Source organism: Garra rufa, chromosome 17 (assembly GCF_049309525.1).
Source record: "Garra rufa chromosome 17, GarRuf1.0, whole genome shotgun sequence".
In the NCBI taxonomy this organism is placed as follows: domain Eukaryota; kingdom Metazoa; phylum Chordata; class Actinopteri; order Cypriniformes; family Cyprinidae; genus Garra; species Garra rufa.
The window spans coordinates 45968168-45985757 of NC_133377.1; the positions used below are offsets into that span (position 1 = coordinate 45968168).

A 17590-nucleotide genomic window follows, 5' to 3' on the forward strand; every position below is an offset into this window, starting at 1 on the left:
TTTATAACCTTGCCATGAGCGCATTTGCTCACATTTCAAGTCAAACAGGATCTGATGCGATCTAATCCTTAAATATGCAGCAGAAAATATCAATATAGATATACGGCTGACAAATTCAGCAGGGCCAGATTTCTGCTTGTCGATATTTGTGTGGCATGTCAGCTATAACAGCAATGAGAAACAAATGTAAAAATAGAAAACAATAATAAAAAATGAAATAAATAAATAAATAAATATTTTTAAGAGTCTAACAGGAGTTAAATTGGCTGTATTCATAATAAGAAACATGAAAAATAAATTGAAAAATAAGATACAATTAAATAAATCAGTCAATCAATCAATCAATAAATAATAAATTAATAAAAAGTATAAATAGAATAAAATAAATAAATAGAAAAAATAATAATAAAAAAGACAAAACAAAATCTATTAATAAATAAAATAAATCCCCAAAATATTTTTGAGAGTTCAACAGGAGTTAAAACAACTATATTCATAATAAGATACAAGGAGAAAAAAAAAAATTATATATATATATATATATATATATATATAACAAAATAAATTTAAAAAAAATTTGAGAGTCCAACTGGAGTTAAAATGACTATATTCATAGTGAGAAAGATATGAAAAATATAAAAATAAAAATAAAAAGATTAAATAAAACAAAATAAAAATATTAAATAAAACAAAATCAATCAATAAAACAAAAATATATATTTTTTGAGAGTCCAACAGGAGTTAAAATGGATATGTTCATAATGAGAAACCTTTTAAAAAAAATTTTTGTAAAAATTTAAAAAATAAGGTTAATTAAAAAAAATTATAAAATAAATAAAAAATATATATATTGAGTCCATATATTCATAATAATAAAAATGTAGAAAATAGAAAAAAAAATACAAAAAATAAGATGAAGTTAAACCAATCAATCAATAAAAAGTTCATTTGTGAGTGTCCACAGGAATTAAAAAGGCTATATCCGTAATAAATTGTTAAAAATAATAAAAAGATTAAATAAATAAATAAATAAATAAAATCAAAACATATTTTGAGAGTCCAACAGGAGTTAAATTGGCTATTTAAATAAATAAAAAAATCCAACAGGAATTAAAACAGATATTTATAATAAGAAACACATGGAAAATAGAAAAACATAATACAAAACATAAGATAAAATTAAATAAATAAATTCGAAAAAATATTTTTTGAGAGTCCAACACGAGTTAAAACATTTCTAATAAGAAACATGTGGGAAATAAAAAATATATATATAAAAAATAAAATAAATAAATAAATAAAACTTCATTTGTGAAAGTCCAACAGGAGTTAAATGGCTATATTCATAATGAGAAACATGCAAAAAATAGAAAAATGACCAAAAAAATTAAATAAACAAATATTTTTTAAAAGTCTTACAGGACTTAAAATGGCTATATTCATAATGAGAAACGTGAAAAATAGAAAAATGACAAAAAAAGATTTTATAAAAAAATAAACAAAAAATAAATAAATATCTTTTAAAAGTCAAAGAGGGCTTAAAATGGCTATATTCATAATGAGAAACATGTCAAATAAAAATAAGAATAAATGAATAAAAAGTCCAACAGGAGTTACAACTATAGTTGTGATGAGAAATGTGGAAAAATACAAAAAATAATAAATGTATGTTTATGTTTAACAAAAAATATACATCTGTTCTCACTTCATTAAAAATCTTTTCATAAGAATCAACCAAAAAGTCGATCAGGAGCTCTAGAGATAACAGACATATTGATTATTGAAGCGATAATGGTATTTGTTGATGTTCAGGAAGTGCTGATCAGAGCGAGGCTAAAATAAACTCTTAGGAAAGATGGTTTCGCTTTACAGACCAACACTGGGGGCGTGGCCACGCTGCTGCCACGGAGACAGGAGCATTATGCAAATCCACTGGTATCTACAGGCAACCGGAGCAGACGCCCCGCCCACTGTGTGAACATGTGACCTGTGATAATGTGTTTAACCAACAGCCTGACTTACTAACAGCCATACACAGACACCACCATTCAAAACCTCTGGCCTCTGGAAGATATTAATGTTTCTGAGTCTCTTCTGCTCACCAATCCTGCATTTATCTGATTAAAAATGCAGTAAAAATTCTAATATAATTTTCTAATTTAAAATATCTGTTTTCTATATGAATCTATGTTAAAATGCTTTATATTTTTTATAAAAGCTTTTTATTTATATCTGTGAACAAAGCTGAATTTCCAGCATCATTACTACAGTCTTCAGTGTTACATGATAATAATAATAATAAAAATGATTAAATAAAAAAATATTTTTTTTTTTGAGACTCTAACAGCAGTTAAAACTGCTATATTCATAATGAGGAACGTGAAAAATAGGAAAAAAAGAAATAAAAATAAGATTAAATAAAAAATAAAATAAATTATTTTTGAGAGTCTAACAAGAGTTAAAGCAGCTATATTCAGTAATGAATGAATAAATAAAAAATATATAAAAAGTAAATTTTTGAGAGTCTAAAAAATATATACAAAAAATAAGGTTAAATTAAAAACAATTAACAAAAAAAATAAAATAAATAAACAGCTATATTTATAATGAGAAACATGTAAAACATATTTTTACAAATTGTAAAAAAATAAGGTTAAATAATAATAATAATAATAATAATAATAAGATTAAATTATAAAACAAATAAACAATTTTTGAGAGTTTAACAGGACTTAAAATGGCTAAATTCATAATGAGAAGCATGTCAAAAATAGAAAAAATAATCACAAAAAAATAAGATTAATTAAAAAACAGAATACAATAAAATAAAATAAATAAAAAGCTCATTTTTGAGAGACTAACATGACTTAAAATGGCAAAAAATAAATATAATAATCATCATTATAATAATAAATAAATAAATAAATAAATAAATTGCTAAAAAAAAGTTAATTTTTAAAAGTTTGAGAAAAGTAAAAAAAAAAAAAAACAGAAGTTAAAATGGCTATATTCATAATGAGAAACGTGAAATTAAAAAAATAAAATAATAAATGGCTTTTATTTTAATTGTAATAAATTTTAATAAATTAAAATAAAATAAATAAAAAGCTAATTTTTGAGTTTAACAGGACTTAAAATGGCGATATTCACAATGAGAAACAAAAAATATATATAGGAAAAAAAAAAGGTTACATTTAAAAAATAATAAGAAATAAGATTAAATAAAAAATGGCTATATTCATAATGAGAAACAAGTAAAAAATAGTTTTTTAAATGATAAAAAATGAGGTAAAAAAAAAAAATTCAATAAATAAATATTAAAAATAAAATAAATAATTCATAATTTTTGGGAGTTTAACAGGAGTTAAAACTGCTATATTCATAAAGTAGCAATAATAATGTTCTGGAATCATTCTAATATGCTGATTTGCTCCTTAAGAAACACTGAAATGTGAACTGTTCAACGTATTTACTGTCACTTTTGATCAATGTAATGCCTCCTAGATGACCAAAAGTTGTGTGTGTTTCTGAAACCATGACCCGATCCCAGTTGAAAGGGTTTATTTAGTACCTGAGTGCTGGTGTCAGTGATGGTGATGAGCAGCTTCTCTACAGCGCTCTGCAGTCGAGTGCTGATGCTCATCAGAGGCTCCTCCCTCTCCAGCGGGAGCTCCGCCTCCTGCAGCTGCAGCCCCGCCCCCTGGATCCTCAGCGACATCTCCAGCTCTTCGTCGCCCTCAGTCTCTGCGGAGAACCGGCTGGCGTCTTCGGCGCTGGGGACGCTCTCAGAGGACGCTTCTGTGTGCGGACAGAACACATTCACAACATCAAAACAACTCGGTTATTCTTACTAGAATCTGGCAAAACACATGCAGGAGAAAAGGCCTTCAAATGTGCAGCAGGTGATGTTTTTGAGAACAGGATTATGTAAGAGATATAACTGATTAAGATTTAATGAAGTGCAGATTAATGGATCAAATCAGAAAGGCGAGAAGGAGACGTGAATGAGTCGCTCAGATGATCTCACACAATAAGGATGTGGTTTTTGTTCAGGGTCTTTTGTGTGTTTTGGGTGTTGAGTTACAGGAGTGTCCGGCTCATATTCAACATCATATATCAGGATCATTATAGTGAATGGAAACTAAAGCACAGACTAAAACCATTATAGAGAAGCAAAAAAAAAAAAAAAAAAAAAACATTTTTGTTACTTGAAATAAACTAAGCATTAACTGAAATAAAATAAAAATTATAATGAATAATAAATATAGTTATATATATATTAATATAAATTAAAATTAATAATAAAATTTTATAAATAACGAATAAAATATATTTTAAAAACTAATTCAATAATTAATAATAACAACAATAATATGCCAATGGCACTGAAAAAAAAAATTACTAAAAGTTGAAAATTAAATAAATAATAAAATGTAAATTCAAAACATTAATAAAAATTATCATAGCACCCCAATTACACACAAAAAATTACTAAAACATTAACCAAAATTTAAATTAATAATAAACAGTATTTATAAATAATAAATAACACAAAAATGTGATGTAAAATTTAAAAAACAAACATAATGACTAAAACGTTACCTAAAATTAAAATGTATAATAAAATATTCATATTTGTAAACAATAAAATAAAAAAACCATTTCAATAATTCATAAAAAACTATTATAGCACCCTAATGACACTGAAATGGCACTAAAAAACAAACCACAAAATGACTAAAAGTTTAACTAAAATTAAAATAATAACATTTACAAATATAAAATCAAAACTATTATAGCACCCTGACACTAACAACACAACAAAATGACTTCCACATTAACTATTAAAATAAATAATAAACAATTTATAATTATTATTTTTTTATTATTATTATTTATTTATTTATTATAATTTAAAAAATAATATTTCTAAATAAAATATAAAATAAAACCTAATTAAAAATATTAATAAAAACTATCATAGTAAACCAATGACACTAAAATGACACATTAAAAACGCTCAACAAAATTAATAAAACTTTAACTAAAATTAATGATAAAATATTATTTATAAATAATAAATAAAAACGAATTAAATAATTAATTAAAATTCTAATAGTACCCCAATGATAATAATAAAAATTATAATAAATATTAATGACAATAAAATGATACTTAAAACACTCAACTAGATTGCTAAAACTTTACCTTCAATTAAAATAAAAAATATATAAAATGCATTTATAAACAATACATATTAATGATAATAATAACAAATATTTATGACACTAAAATTATATTAAAAACACTCAAGAAAATTGCTAAAACTTAAACTAAAACCTAAAATTAAAATAAAACCATTATAAAATGTATTTAGAAATAATAAATATTAATCATAATAATAATAATAATAATAATAATAATAAATATTAAGTACAATAAAATGATTATAAAAAAACAGCAAAAATGATACTTTACCTACAATTCAAATAAAAAATATAAAATGTATGTATAAATAATAAATAATCATCATCATAATAATAATAATAATAATAATAATAATAAATATTAAGTACAATAAAATGATTCTAAAAACACAGCAAAAATGATACTTTACCTACAATTCAAATAAAAAAATTAAAATGTTTTTATAAATAATAAATATTAATCATCATAATAATAATAATAAATATTAAGTACAATAATATAAAAAAATATAAAATGTTTTTATAAATAATAAATATAATAATAATAATAATAATAATAATAATAAAACATATTAAGGATACTACAATGATATTAAAAACACTCAAAAAATTGCTTAAACGTTAACTAAAATTAAAATAAAAATATATAAAATTTATTTATAAATAATTCATATTAATAATAATAATTATAATAAATATTAATGACACTAAAATTATACTAAAAACACTCAACAAATTTACTAAAACTTTAACTAAAATCAAAAAAACAAATTATAACATTTATTTATAAATATTAATGATGATAATAAAAATAATAATAAATATTAATGACACTAAAATAAAATGTATTTAAAAATAATAAATATTAATAATAATAATTATAATAAATATTAATGACTAAAATGATCCTAAAAACACTTAACAAAATTACTAAAACTTTAACCGAAATTAAAATAATTACAAATATTGTTTATAATGAATAACAAATAAAATACAAAATGATAGTATAAGACTAATAATAGTGTGTGAATAACACGTCTCAGAGTGAGCACACCCATACGCAGGTCACATGACCTCACCTCCACAGTACACAGAACATCTCTATGCAAAGACAATGAGTCAACAGAAAAGGACAAACAAGACGGACAGGATCTGATGTGGCTTCACCTGTTCCTGCAGGAGCACGCATCAATTAAAGCGGCCCGTCATCTGTTATTAACTCAAAGTGACTCTCATGTCACCCACTTCTTTAAACCAGACAACATTTCTGCTCAACACAAGCACTTCTGATCGCTGAGTCAAAGTGTGGCTGACTTTATTAATGTGAAATCAGGGAGTTATGTGGTTATTAGTGTGTGTTAATGACCGTCTCTGACCTCCTGGCGTCGCAGCGCTGTATGTTTTCACAGCCGATCTGAGATGAGCTTTACTGGACGCCTCCAGGATGCCCTCCACATGACGGCCGATGGTCTCCTCCGCCGCCGCCGTCGTCTTCAACACGTCAATCAGAACCTGACGCAGACGACCGTTCGCCGCACGCAGCAAATCCCTGCAAGAGACAGAAAAACTTACTATAGACTGTTGAGAAATATCTGGCTGATCTCCCTGGCTTTGGTTTGAGAGTTGATGAAAAGCCAGAAATTAATTAAATCATAAAAAATTTAAAAATACATGAAAAAAAAAAAAAAATAATAATGAAAAAAAAAAAACTTTTAAATTAATAAATAAATACATTTAAAAATATATATTTTTAAGTATAAAATAAGTATAACAAAAACTAATCAGAATAAACAATGCTCAAAATTTAAATAAATAGATACTTTTCAAATAAAAACAAATTTAAACAACTTACTAAAAATAAATCATTACACTGTAAAATTTAAATATTTTTAAATAGAAACAAAAATTTAAAAATTTAAAAACGTAAAAATTTAAATAAATACTTAAAAAAACAAATCAAAATAAAAACTTTAAAATAAATAAATTCATTCAAGTTAAAATAAATATTTTTAAAATAAAAACTGAAGTATAATAAAAAATTATGTAAGTATAAAACAAGTATAACAAAAAATATTTTTAAATAGAAACAAAAATTTATGTATAATTAAAAATTAAAAATTTAAATAAATAATTTAAAAAAATGAAAAGAAAAACTTTAAAATTAATAAATTCATTAAACTTAAAATAAATATTTTTAAAATAAAAACTAAAGTATAATTAGAATTTTTGTATAAGTATAAAATAAGTATAACAAAAACTAAGAACACAGTGCTCAATACTCTAAAAAAAATGTTAAAAGATAAATACTTTTCAAATAAAAACTAATTTAAACATAACTTACTAAAAAATAAATCATTACACTGTAAAATTAAAATTTTTTAAATAGAAACAAAAATGTGTATTTAATTAAAATGTAAAATTTAAATAATTACTTTTAAAAAATCAAAACAAAAACTTTAAAATTAAGAAATTCAATAAATTTAAAATTTATTTTTAAAATAAAAACTAAAGTATAATTAGAATTATTTGTACAAGTATAAAATAAGTGTATGAAAACTAATCAGAATAAACAATGCTCAATAAATAAATAATTTAAATAGATATTTTAAAAATGTAAACAAATTTAAACATAACTTACTAAAAATACATCATTACACTTTAAAATAAAATATTTTTTTAAATAGAAACAAAAATTTAAGTATAATTAAAATAAATGTCTTAAACACAAATGAAAATAAAAATATAAAAATATAAAATTAAAATAAATACTTTAAAAATGTAAACAAATCTAAACATAACTTACTAAATATAAATCATTACATCGTAAAATTCAAATAAATATGTTTAAAATAAAAACTAAAATAAAGTATAATTATAAGTATAAAATAAAATATTTTCTTAAACAAGTCAGAATTAAACTTGCTAAATATTATTAAATGATAAAAATATAAAATTAAAATGCAAACAAATTGAAACATAACTTACTAAAAAGACATCATTTCATTGCAAAATCAAAATAAACTTTTAAAATAAAACAAAAATAACCACTTAGTAAAACTGACTAAAAAAAGTAAAATTAATATCAATAAATGATTTTAAAAAAAAGTCGCAAAGTACTTTTAAGTCATAAAATGTCAAATTAAAATCATCTTAAAATAAAAACAAATAACAATGAAATTCACTAAAAATGTATTAAATATAAAATTAAAATACATTTTTAAATAAAAACAAAACAAAATTAACACACTAAAAATTAATTCAATCAGAAAAATTAATCTAAGTATCTATCTGAACCATAAAAATATAAAATTTAAATAAATAAATACTTTCAAAATAAGAATGAATTGAAATATAACTCACTAATAAATCATTAAAATAAAAAAAATTAAATCTATATTTGTAATATTAAAAACTAAAATAAAACATAGTAAAACTTACGGTATAAATAATTATAACTTAACAAATTTTAAAATATCAAAATTAAAATCAATAATTAAAAAATAAATTGCAAAGTACTATTAAATCATAAAATATAAAATTAAAATGATCTTAAAATAAAAACAAATCAAAATAAAATTGACCAAACAGTAAATAAAAATGATATCAGAAAAATGTTAATTAAATAAAGTAAATATATAAAAAAATCTAAATAAATTAATAAAAATGCAAAAATTAAAATAAACAATTTTAAAGTAAAAACAAATATAAATAAAATATACAAAATATGTATTAAATCATATAAACGTCAAAATAAATAAAATGATTTTAAATCTTTCTCTGTGCTTCTCTGAACTCTCTCACTTTTAGTGTGTGTCTGATCAGATCATAAATAATTAATGAGCTGCTCACCTCTCAGTGGTGATGACATCAGATGAAGGCTGCGGCTCCTGTGATGTCACGGCTCTCCCCTGACCTCCGTCCTTCCTCACCTCCTCCTCCTCCTCCTCTTCCTCCTTCTCTCTCGTCTGGAGTTTATGAACAGGCAAGAAAGAAACGGCCGACAAGAAGCCCGTCATTTGATCAGAGAGAGCTCAGAGTCATTTCCAACAGTCTGCTGTTTGTCAAAGTGAGCGCAGCGGCTCCGAAACCCACACACAGTCAAATACAGCAGAACAACTCCACAACAGCTTTCACTGCGCTGCCATAGCAACAGCTGCACCTCACGGCAACTGTTTCTAAGGAGACGAGCGCCACCTCATGGTCAGAGGAGGAAGTGCAGCTGCAGTGTAAACATGCCTAGATACTTCAGAAAGACAATATACTCATCTCACATTTAAGGGGAGAAACCGCAGGCAAAAAAATGTTTTTTCATGCAGCTCTCAAGTGTTTTTTCAGACTAGTGGAAAGAAAACATCCAAAATACACTGTTAAGTGTTTCTTTTATAGCACTTTATCTATTTGTGTCAAAAGATTTCAATTACAATACAGATTTTTAAAGGCCATGAGTTTTTTCTCCTACACTGAGCCATAAATCTCCACTTCAGTAGCACTTACACACACCACACTTTACATTTTTATTCCTGTCTATATCCTGAAGGATTTTACAGAGGGATGTGTTCCTATACAATTGACCATATGCACGGATTACTTCCTTGTTTTAGTCAAGCCAGCTCAGTCATTTTCCAAAATGTCCAGTCCCTACTAGTTTGCCATGGTTTATTCAGGGGAAGTGTGCAAAAAGCGGTGGAGGAGTCGTTTGCAGTGTGAACAAACCAAAAAGCAAGCGTTGCAAGCTTCAACGTACATGCGTCAAACTAGACGCGTTGCCTGAACGGTGTGAACGCACCATTATACCAATAATATTTAACTTATTTAATTTGTAATGAACTATATATTTAAGCAATAAGGTACGAGAGGCCGTGCTGTATCGTGAATAAATCACGGCTGAAGGGCGTTGTTAGGCAAGACGCGAAGCGAAGCTTTTATAAAACGGTTACCACACAATAAAAATATAAAAATCAAAAATATATATTAATTTATATATATTGAGTTCTACGTTTTCATAAAGTAAAATCATTAACTGCCTTCCGCTGTAAAAAGTAGTCCCTAACTGCTGCAGCTGTGTTTACGTTGCTAAGGGTGGTTGCTAAGGAGGTTCAATGATACACAAAACCGTTGAGTGAAGCGGTCATAGCAGTGCTGTATCATGAATACCACACAGCTGCTGACCAATCAGAATTGAGGAATGGAACTAACCGCTTTATAAAAGTATTTAAAGTCCCCCTGAAATCAAAATTAAAGTTTTTTGGCTTTTAGTATGAATATATTAGCCTTAAGCAGGGCTTAAAAACGAAAAAAAAATCCATTCGGTTCACTCCGAGCAGAATCGATATTATAACGTTTCTGTTCTTGCGTTCCTCATTAAACAATACGTTCCGAGAACGGTTTTCTAGAAAAAATACCGGTTAATAACGTTATTTTATTACACGGCGCGATAGATAGATAGATAGATAGATAGATAGATAGATAGATAGATAGATAGATAGATAGATAGATAGATAGATAGATAGATAGATAGATAGATAGATAGATAGATAGATAGATAGTGTGTGCCTTTTAATAACATGTTTGGCATTATGTTTACAAATGATTCAACCAAATTCCGTGTTCGTGTCATCTGAACTTCTTGTCTTTAAAACCGAAAGTAAACGAGTTCACCTGAAGGCCGTAACTAGGGTTTGAAAATTAGTGAGGTCCGAAGTAAGGTTGAGAAACACCGCTTTAATTAATGTTTTTTTGATGACTTAACGTTGACTAAAGAGCATGAGACGTCTTCCTGCTGGCCAGTAACGGTAACGTTATTTGTCATAGTAGCCTATTTCATTCTGTAACAAACAGATTTGTATTATGCTATTGTTTTTGATAGTGTTATACATTTCTTTCAGATATTAACGATGATCGCTGCGTTTGTCTTACCGATTGTGTTATCTTCCTGTCAGCAATTAAATTACAGATTGTCTAAAAGATTTTTTTTATGAATGTACAATGTTGCCGGATATTGCTACGAAAAACAAGCAATTACAAAAATAAAGAAAAAGATATCCGAAATAAGTTCAAATCTTGTGTTTTGTAAATAAGATTAATATATCAGTAACACTAACGTTCAACTTTCCACTTTATAAACGTCCCAAAGTGTCACAATAAATTGGAAAAATGAGTCAAAATACACGTATAATAGGTGGATCTGGCAACAAACGGAGGCTGCACACGCGCTCTCACTCAACGCGCTCTCAAGCCTCGTTCACTGCGCTAGCTTCTCGCATCAACATGAATTGCAAACACTCATGTGATATGAGGTGGTTTAAACGGCTAAATAATCATTCAGAGAGCTTGGCATTTTATTTTTGAATATACAAAAATGACCGAGGTCCAGACCTCGGTGACCTCATAGCTGGCTACGGCATATTCCTTACCTAATATAGCCAATTATAGGCTATTTTCACTCAAACAAAACAGAACTCCAGATAGTTATGCTTTTACATTTAATGCATAAAAGCAAAAGAAAACGTAATGCATAATTTTAACTACAAGTTTTAATTAGGCTACAATAACTTAAACATACCTTTGCACATGAAACAGCCAGGTGCTTGGTAACCTTAAGCTCGTCGCATCAGAAAGGGCTCTGCTTATGTCTGCTTCGCGGGCATTTCACGGTGTATGCGTCACCGTCGCATTTGCGCACACAATTTGAATTCATGTTTTTGGTCTGCCAAATTGATATAATAAAGAGAACGATAAAAATACCGTTATTAACCGGTTAATTTGGAATTTCTGTTTCCGTTTCTGTTCAGAACGATTAAAATTGATTTTGTTTTCGTTTTTGTTTTTGTTCCTGTTCAATGTCATTTGTTTTCGGTTTTCGTTTTCGTTCCTTGAACCGGTTCAGAGCCCTGGCCTTAAGGTTATCTATAAGCTAGTGTGCTGCAAAACAAAGACAAAATTCGTGTTTACAAGATATGGGCATTCAAAACTTACAGTCTCGTCACTTCCGCCAATATGAATCAAGGATTTGGATGATATCACCGTGCACTTCAGCTTCTCATCAAACGTTCTGTCCAATCAAATGCTCTCTAGAGTCCGTAATGTCCCGCCCCCTACACAGCAGATCATATGCGCTCATATGCGCGGACGGCATGTATTAAACTACACAGCCTCAGCATGATTATGATCACTATTTCGTTTTAGCAAGTTTCATATTGAATCTGTGTGGTAATTTATTAGTCTGTGGCTGTCATAAGCTTACAAATGCGGCTTTACCGAGCTCAACGGCTCTTGCCCGAGCAGATATTAATGGAACGCTATTGGCTATTCAAAATGAGTGGGCGGGGCTGAGCGATATGTTTTTGTTTCAATTAAAAGTACGTCACCACATAGAATAACGCTGCGTGTTTCAAGGCACTTCAGTGGACCTTTAAATAATTCGCCCTTATAGGCTGTTTGTGTCTGAGCTCAATGACTTTCTGCACTTGCTATACTCTATACTTCAGTGCGGCAAAAGTGCTACAATTTATTATACTAGTAATTATATAACAAATCGAACAGCAAGACGTCTTGAAAAACTATGGAGTTGAAATGGCAGCCAATGATTGATCCTCTGCTGCCATCATCTGGTTATATGAGTAATTTCATCTAATTGTCATCTTAAAAAGACATCGTTTTCCGTGAAAAGACACTTTTTCCGTGTTGTCTTTATGAATAAAAAGTGCATCTTTGGAGTGAATTTTATCGCACAGCTGCAGAGTTGAAAAATAATAAAGGCTTTAAAATATGACAAGATTTAAAAAATGTGTTGATGACTATGAAGGCAAGTTACTGATGATCAAGAATACAATTAAGATGTCCTTAGCTAGCTAACGTTAGCCTAAACATGATATGATAGTGTTTAGCTGTCAGCGTTTAAATGTACAACTATGCAGGTTCTCTCCTGGGATTTAAATGATATGTTAATACGATGTTGTTAAATAATATGAAACTGAATGTACATGGCACTATCATTATTTACGATGTTGCAATTATTATTTTTCTCAGCAGTAGAGGAGCCAACTTAAAATCTTAAGGCAGCTGCTAAACTTAAGTTTTGTATATATTTATTAATTTGTATGTATTTATTACACTTGACATATTTATTAAAATGTATTTGTTTACATATTAATATTTATATAGTTTTTTTTTAACAGTAGCGTCTATGAAACACTGCTGGATGAGCTCATTTTAAATGAGGGAGGAGTGTGTTGCCAGGGAAACTGTATTGTTTACTTTACCTGCTCTGTCTGTGAGCTGCAGCTTTGCATGCTGGGATGCAGGTGTTCATCTCTCCGTCTGTCGCTCTCGTCTTCTCTCTCCTTGATCTGCTGCAGCTCCAGCTCCTTCTGTTTTAAACACACGCAGATGTAAAAAATCAGCACCAAACATCACATGCAGCTTTGAGCTGTAGAGACAAATCAGTGAAATCACACACAAACACTAAAGCCATGCAGAGCTGCTCCAGAACGCACACAGGACATCACATGATGAAACTTGTGAAAGTCAATGTGAAATTAAAATCATTCACCTTCTTCAATGCCTCTGGTCTAATGATCAATCATTCATCAGTGCACAATATTCTTTCAGAAGCAATTTTCAGCAAAAAAGCTTCTTTTTTAAATACTGAATCACCTCCAAAACAACTTTTAGTTTCTGCTAATATTGCAAAAAACAGAGAAATGGAAAAATCATGTTGGCCAAATTAGCTAAAAAGCTTAAAATGAAAAGACTTTTAAAAACTAAATTTATTTTGTAAACATTTTAGCAATAAAAAGCTCACTAATAATTAATGAAATCATACAAATGTAAAATTTAAATCCTGAAAAAATACAAATCAAAAGTAAAATTAAAAGTGCTTTAAAAATGAACTCATTAATCAATTGAATAAATAAAAAACTAAAATAAATACATAAAAAAAATCTAAATAAAACTATTCAAATCATAAGTCAAATTAAAATAAGGAATTTTAAAATAAAAAACTTCTATTAAAAGTTTACTTAATAACTTAACTAAATTAACTTAACTTAATCACAAACACTGTTGAAATAAATAAATATTCACTTTTTTATATTTGTTTATTTTATTTTAAAGTCATGCATTTTAAATTTATATTTTATAAAGTTAACTTTTAATAAAGACTAGTCGCAATAAAAGTTACTATAAATTAAATCATAAAACTTTAAACTTTTTAAAAAATTAATTAATTAATTAATTAATTAAAATAAATAATTACTCTTTTATTAATACTTAACCTAATTATAAAAATATAAAATTAAAATAAATAACTTTAAAATATAATTAATCAAAAAACTTTAAAATAAAGACTAATCTTAATAAACTGACAAAAAATGTATCAAATCATACAAATGTCAAACTAAAATACAGAATTTTCAAATAAAAAAAACCTTTAAAAGTTAACTTAATTATACAATTAAAAGAAATAAATTTAAAATAAATCAAATTCAAAATAAACTGAATCAAACAAATATTAAATTAAACTAAATATTTTTAAAATTAAAACTTTTTTAAACTTAACCTAATTATAAAAATATAAAAAATAAATAACTTTATAATAATATGAATCAAAAAAAAGTTTTGAAAGTGATTTTAAAAATAAAAAAGTTATATTAACATAACTAAGATAAAGACTAATAAAAATAAAAATAAATAAAAATGTATTAAATCATACAAAATGTCAAAATAAAATAATTTAAAAATAATAATCATTCAAAATAAAACACTAAAAAAGATTAAACATCCAAATATAGACTTAAAATAAGAAAATGTGTTGTAAAATATCAAAATAATCACTTAAAATTGCAGGGGGGCAAGTTAATATTTTAGTTAAAAGGGTTTCGACATCCCATTTTGTGAATTTCTGACCAAAACAATAACTAGCTGTTTGACTTTTGAAAATTATTTTAAGTTAAATTAAAATGAATTAAAATAACTTTAAAATAAAGACTAATCAAAATAAAAAGGACAAAAATATTATTAAATCCTAAAAATGTCAAATTAAAATAATAAAATAATAATAATCAGACTTTTAAAAATTATTAAAAAAGTTAAATTAAAATCACTTTAAAATTAAGACTACTCAATATAAAAAGGACAAAAATATTATTAAATCCTAAAAATGTCCAATTAAAATAATAAAAAATAATAATATTTAGACTTTAAAAAAATATTTTAAAAAGTTCAATTAAAATAAAGACTAATCAAAATAAAAATAAGAAAAATATTATTAAATCCTAAAAATGTCAAATTAAAATACTTTAAAAAATAATCAGACTTTTAAAAATTATTTAAAAAGTTAAATTAAAATAACTTTAAAATAAAGACTAATCAAAATAAAAATGACAAAAATATTATTAAATCCTATAAATGTCCAATTAAAATAAAAAAATTAATCAGACTTTTACAAATTATTAAAAAAGTTACATTAAAATAAATTAAAATAACTTTAAAATAAAGACTAATCAAAATAAAAATGACTAAACACGTATTAAATCCTAAAAATGTCCAATTAAAATAATTTAAAAAAATAATAATTAGACTTTTACAAATTATTAAAAAAGTTAAATTAAAATAAATTAAAATAACTTTAAAATAAAGACTAATCAATATGAAAATGAGAAAAATATTATTAAATCCTAAAAATGTCAAATTAAAGTATTTAAAAAAAATCAGACTTTTAAACATTAAAAAAGATAAATTAAAATAAATTAAATTAAAATAACTTTAAAATAAAGACTAATCAAAATAAAAATGACTAAACACGTATTAAATCCTAAAAATGTCCAATTAAAATAATTAAAAAAAATAATAATTAGACTTTTACAAATTATTAAAAAAGTTAAATTAAAATAAAGTAAAATAACTTTAAAATAAAGACTAATCAAAATAAAAAGGACAAAAATATTATTTAATCCTAAAAATGTCCAATTAAAATAAAAAAAATTAATCAGACTTTTAAAAATTATTAAAAAAGTTAAATTAAAATGAATTAAAATAACTTTAAAATAAAGACTAATCAAAATAAAAATGACTAAACACGTATTAAATCCTAAAAATGTCAAATTAAGAAAATTTAAAAAATAATAATCAGACTTTTAAAAATTATTAAAAAAAGATAAATTAAAATAAATTAAAATAACTTTAAAATAAAGACTAATCAAAATAAAAATGACTAAACACGTATTAAATCCTAAAAATGTCCAATTAAAATAATTAAAAAAAATTATAATCAGACTTTTACAAATTATTAAAAAAGTTAAATTAAAATAAAGTAAAATAACTTTAAAATAAAGACTAATCAAAATAAAAAGGTCAAAAATATTATTTAATCCTAAAATTTCCAATTAAAATAAAAAAAATTAATCAGACTTTTAAAAATTATTAAAAAAGTTAAATTAAAATCAATTAAAATAACTTTAAAATAAACACTAATCAAAATAAAAATGACTAAACACGTATTAAATCCTAAAAATGTCAAAAAAAAAAATAATCAGACTTTTAAAAATTATTAAAAAAAGATAAATGAAAATAAATTAAAATAACTTTAAAATAAAGACTAATCAAACTAAAAAGGTCAAAAATATTATTTAATCCTAAAATGTCCAATTAAAATAAAAAAATTAATCAGACTTTTAAAAATTATTAAAAAAGTTTAATTAAAATCAAAATAACTTTAAAATAAAGACTAATCAAAATAAAAATGACTAAAAACGTATTAAATCCTAAAAATGTCCAATTAAAATAATTCTGAATCAAACAAAAAAAAGACTAAACATTAAAGCACAGACATTTAAATACGTAAATGTTTTGTAAAATATTAAAATGTAAACTTAACATTTTGACCTAAAACCTTAATTTTGAAATTAAGCAGTGAAGTATTTCATGTTGACTTCAACAGTGAGTGTGAAAAGGGACGGTCCATGCGCGAGAGAGAGAGAGAGAGAAAGAGCGACACACACAGGAACAGGAAGTGCTTCCACAGGAAGAGGCGCACACCTGCAGTGAGTGTATCTGTGCTGTCAGGAGCGTGTTGTGCTCCTGATAAACCTCCAGCTGATGAGCGTGAGACGACCGGAGCGCCTCCAGAACGCGGCCGTGTTCCTGCTCCTGCTGGACCAGCTCAGAGCGCAAGTCCTCTTCATCATCATCATCATCATCAGGGATCTCTGTGTCCTCCTGATCTTCCTCAACTCGGTCATCTTCATCATCATACAACGTCTCAGAAAGGGTTTGGCTCTCTTCTCTGATCTCTTCATCATCATCATCATCATCCTCTAGTGTTTTGTGTTCAGTGCTGAAGGTGGGCTCTTCTTCAGAAGACTGTGGAGACCAGCGTTAAACTC

At 25.7% G+C, this 17590-nt stretch overlaps 1 protein-coding gene across 1 annotated transcript in view; it reads right to left on the bottom strand.

Moving 5' to 3' along the window:
- Window positions 1–1746: 1746 nt before the first annotated feature.
- LOC141289454 (uncharacterized) overlaps window positions 1747–17590 on the bottom strand; it is a 40945-nt gene continuing 25101 nt past the window's right edge. The window contains exons 6-11 of the mRNA XM_073821547.1: window positions 17244–17567; window positions 13469–13576; window positions 9057–9172; window positions 6584–6756; window positions 3572–3798; window positions 1747–1755 (exon numbers count right to left, since the gene is read on the bottom strand). Coding sequence (XP_073677648.1) covers window positions 1747–1755; window positions 3572–3798; window positions 6584–6756; window positions 9057–9172; window positions 13469–13576; window positions 17244–17567 — 957 coding nt within the window. The remainder of the gene's footprint in view (window positions 1756–3571; window positions 3799–6583; window positions 6757–9056; window positions 9173–13468; window positions 13577–17243; window positions 17568–17590) is intronic.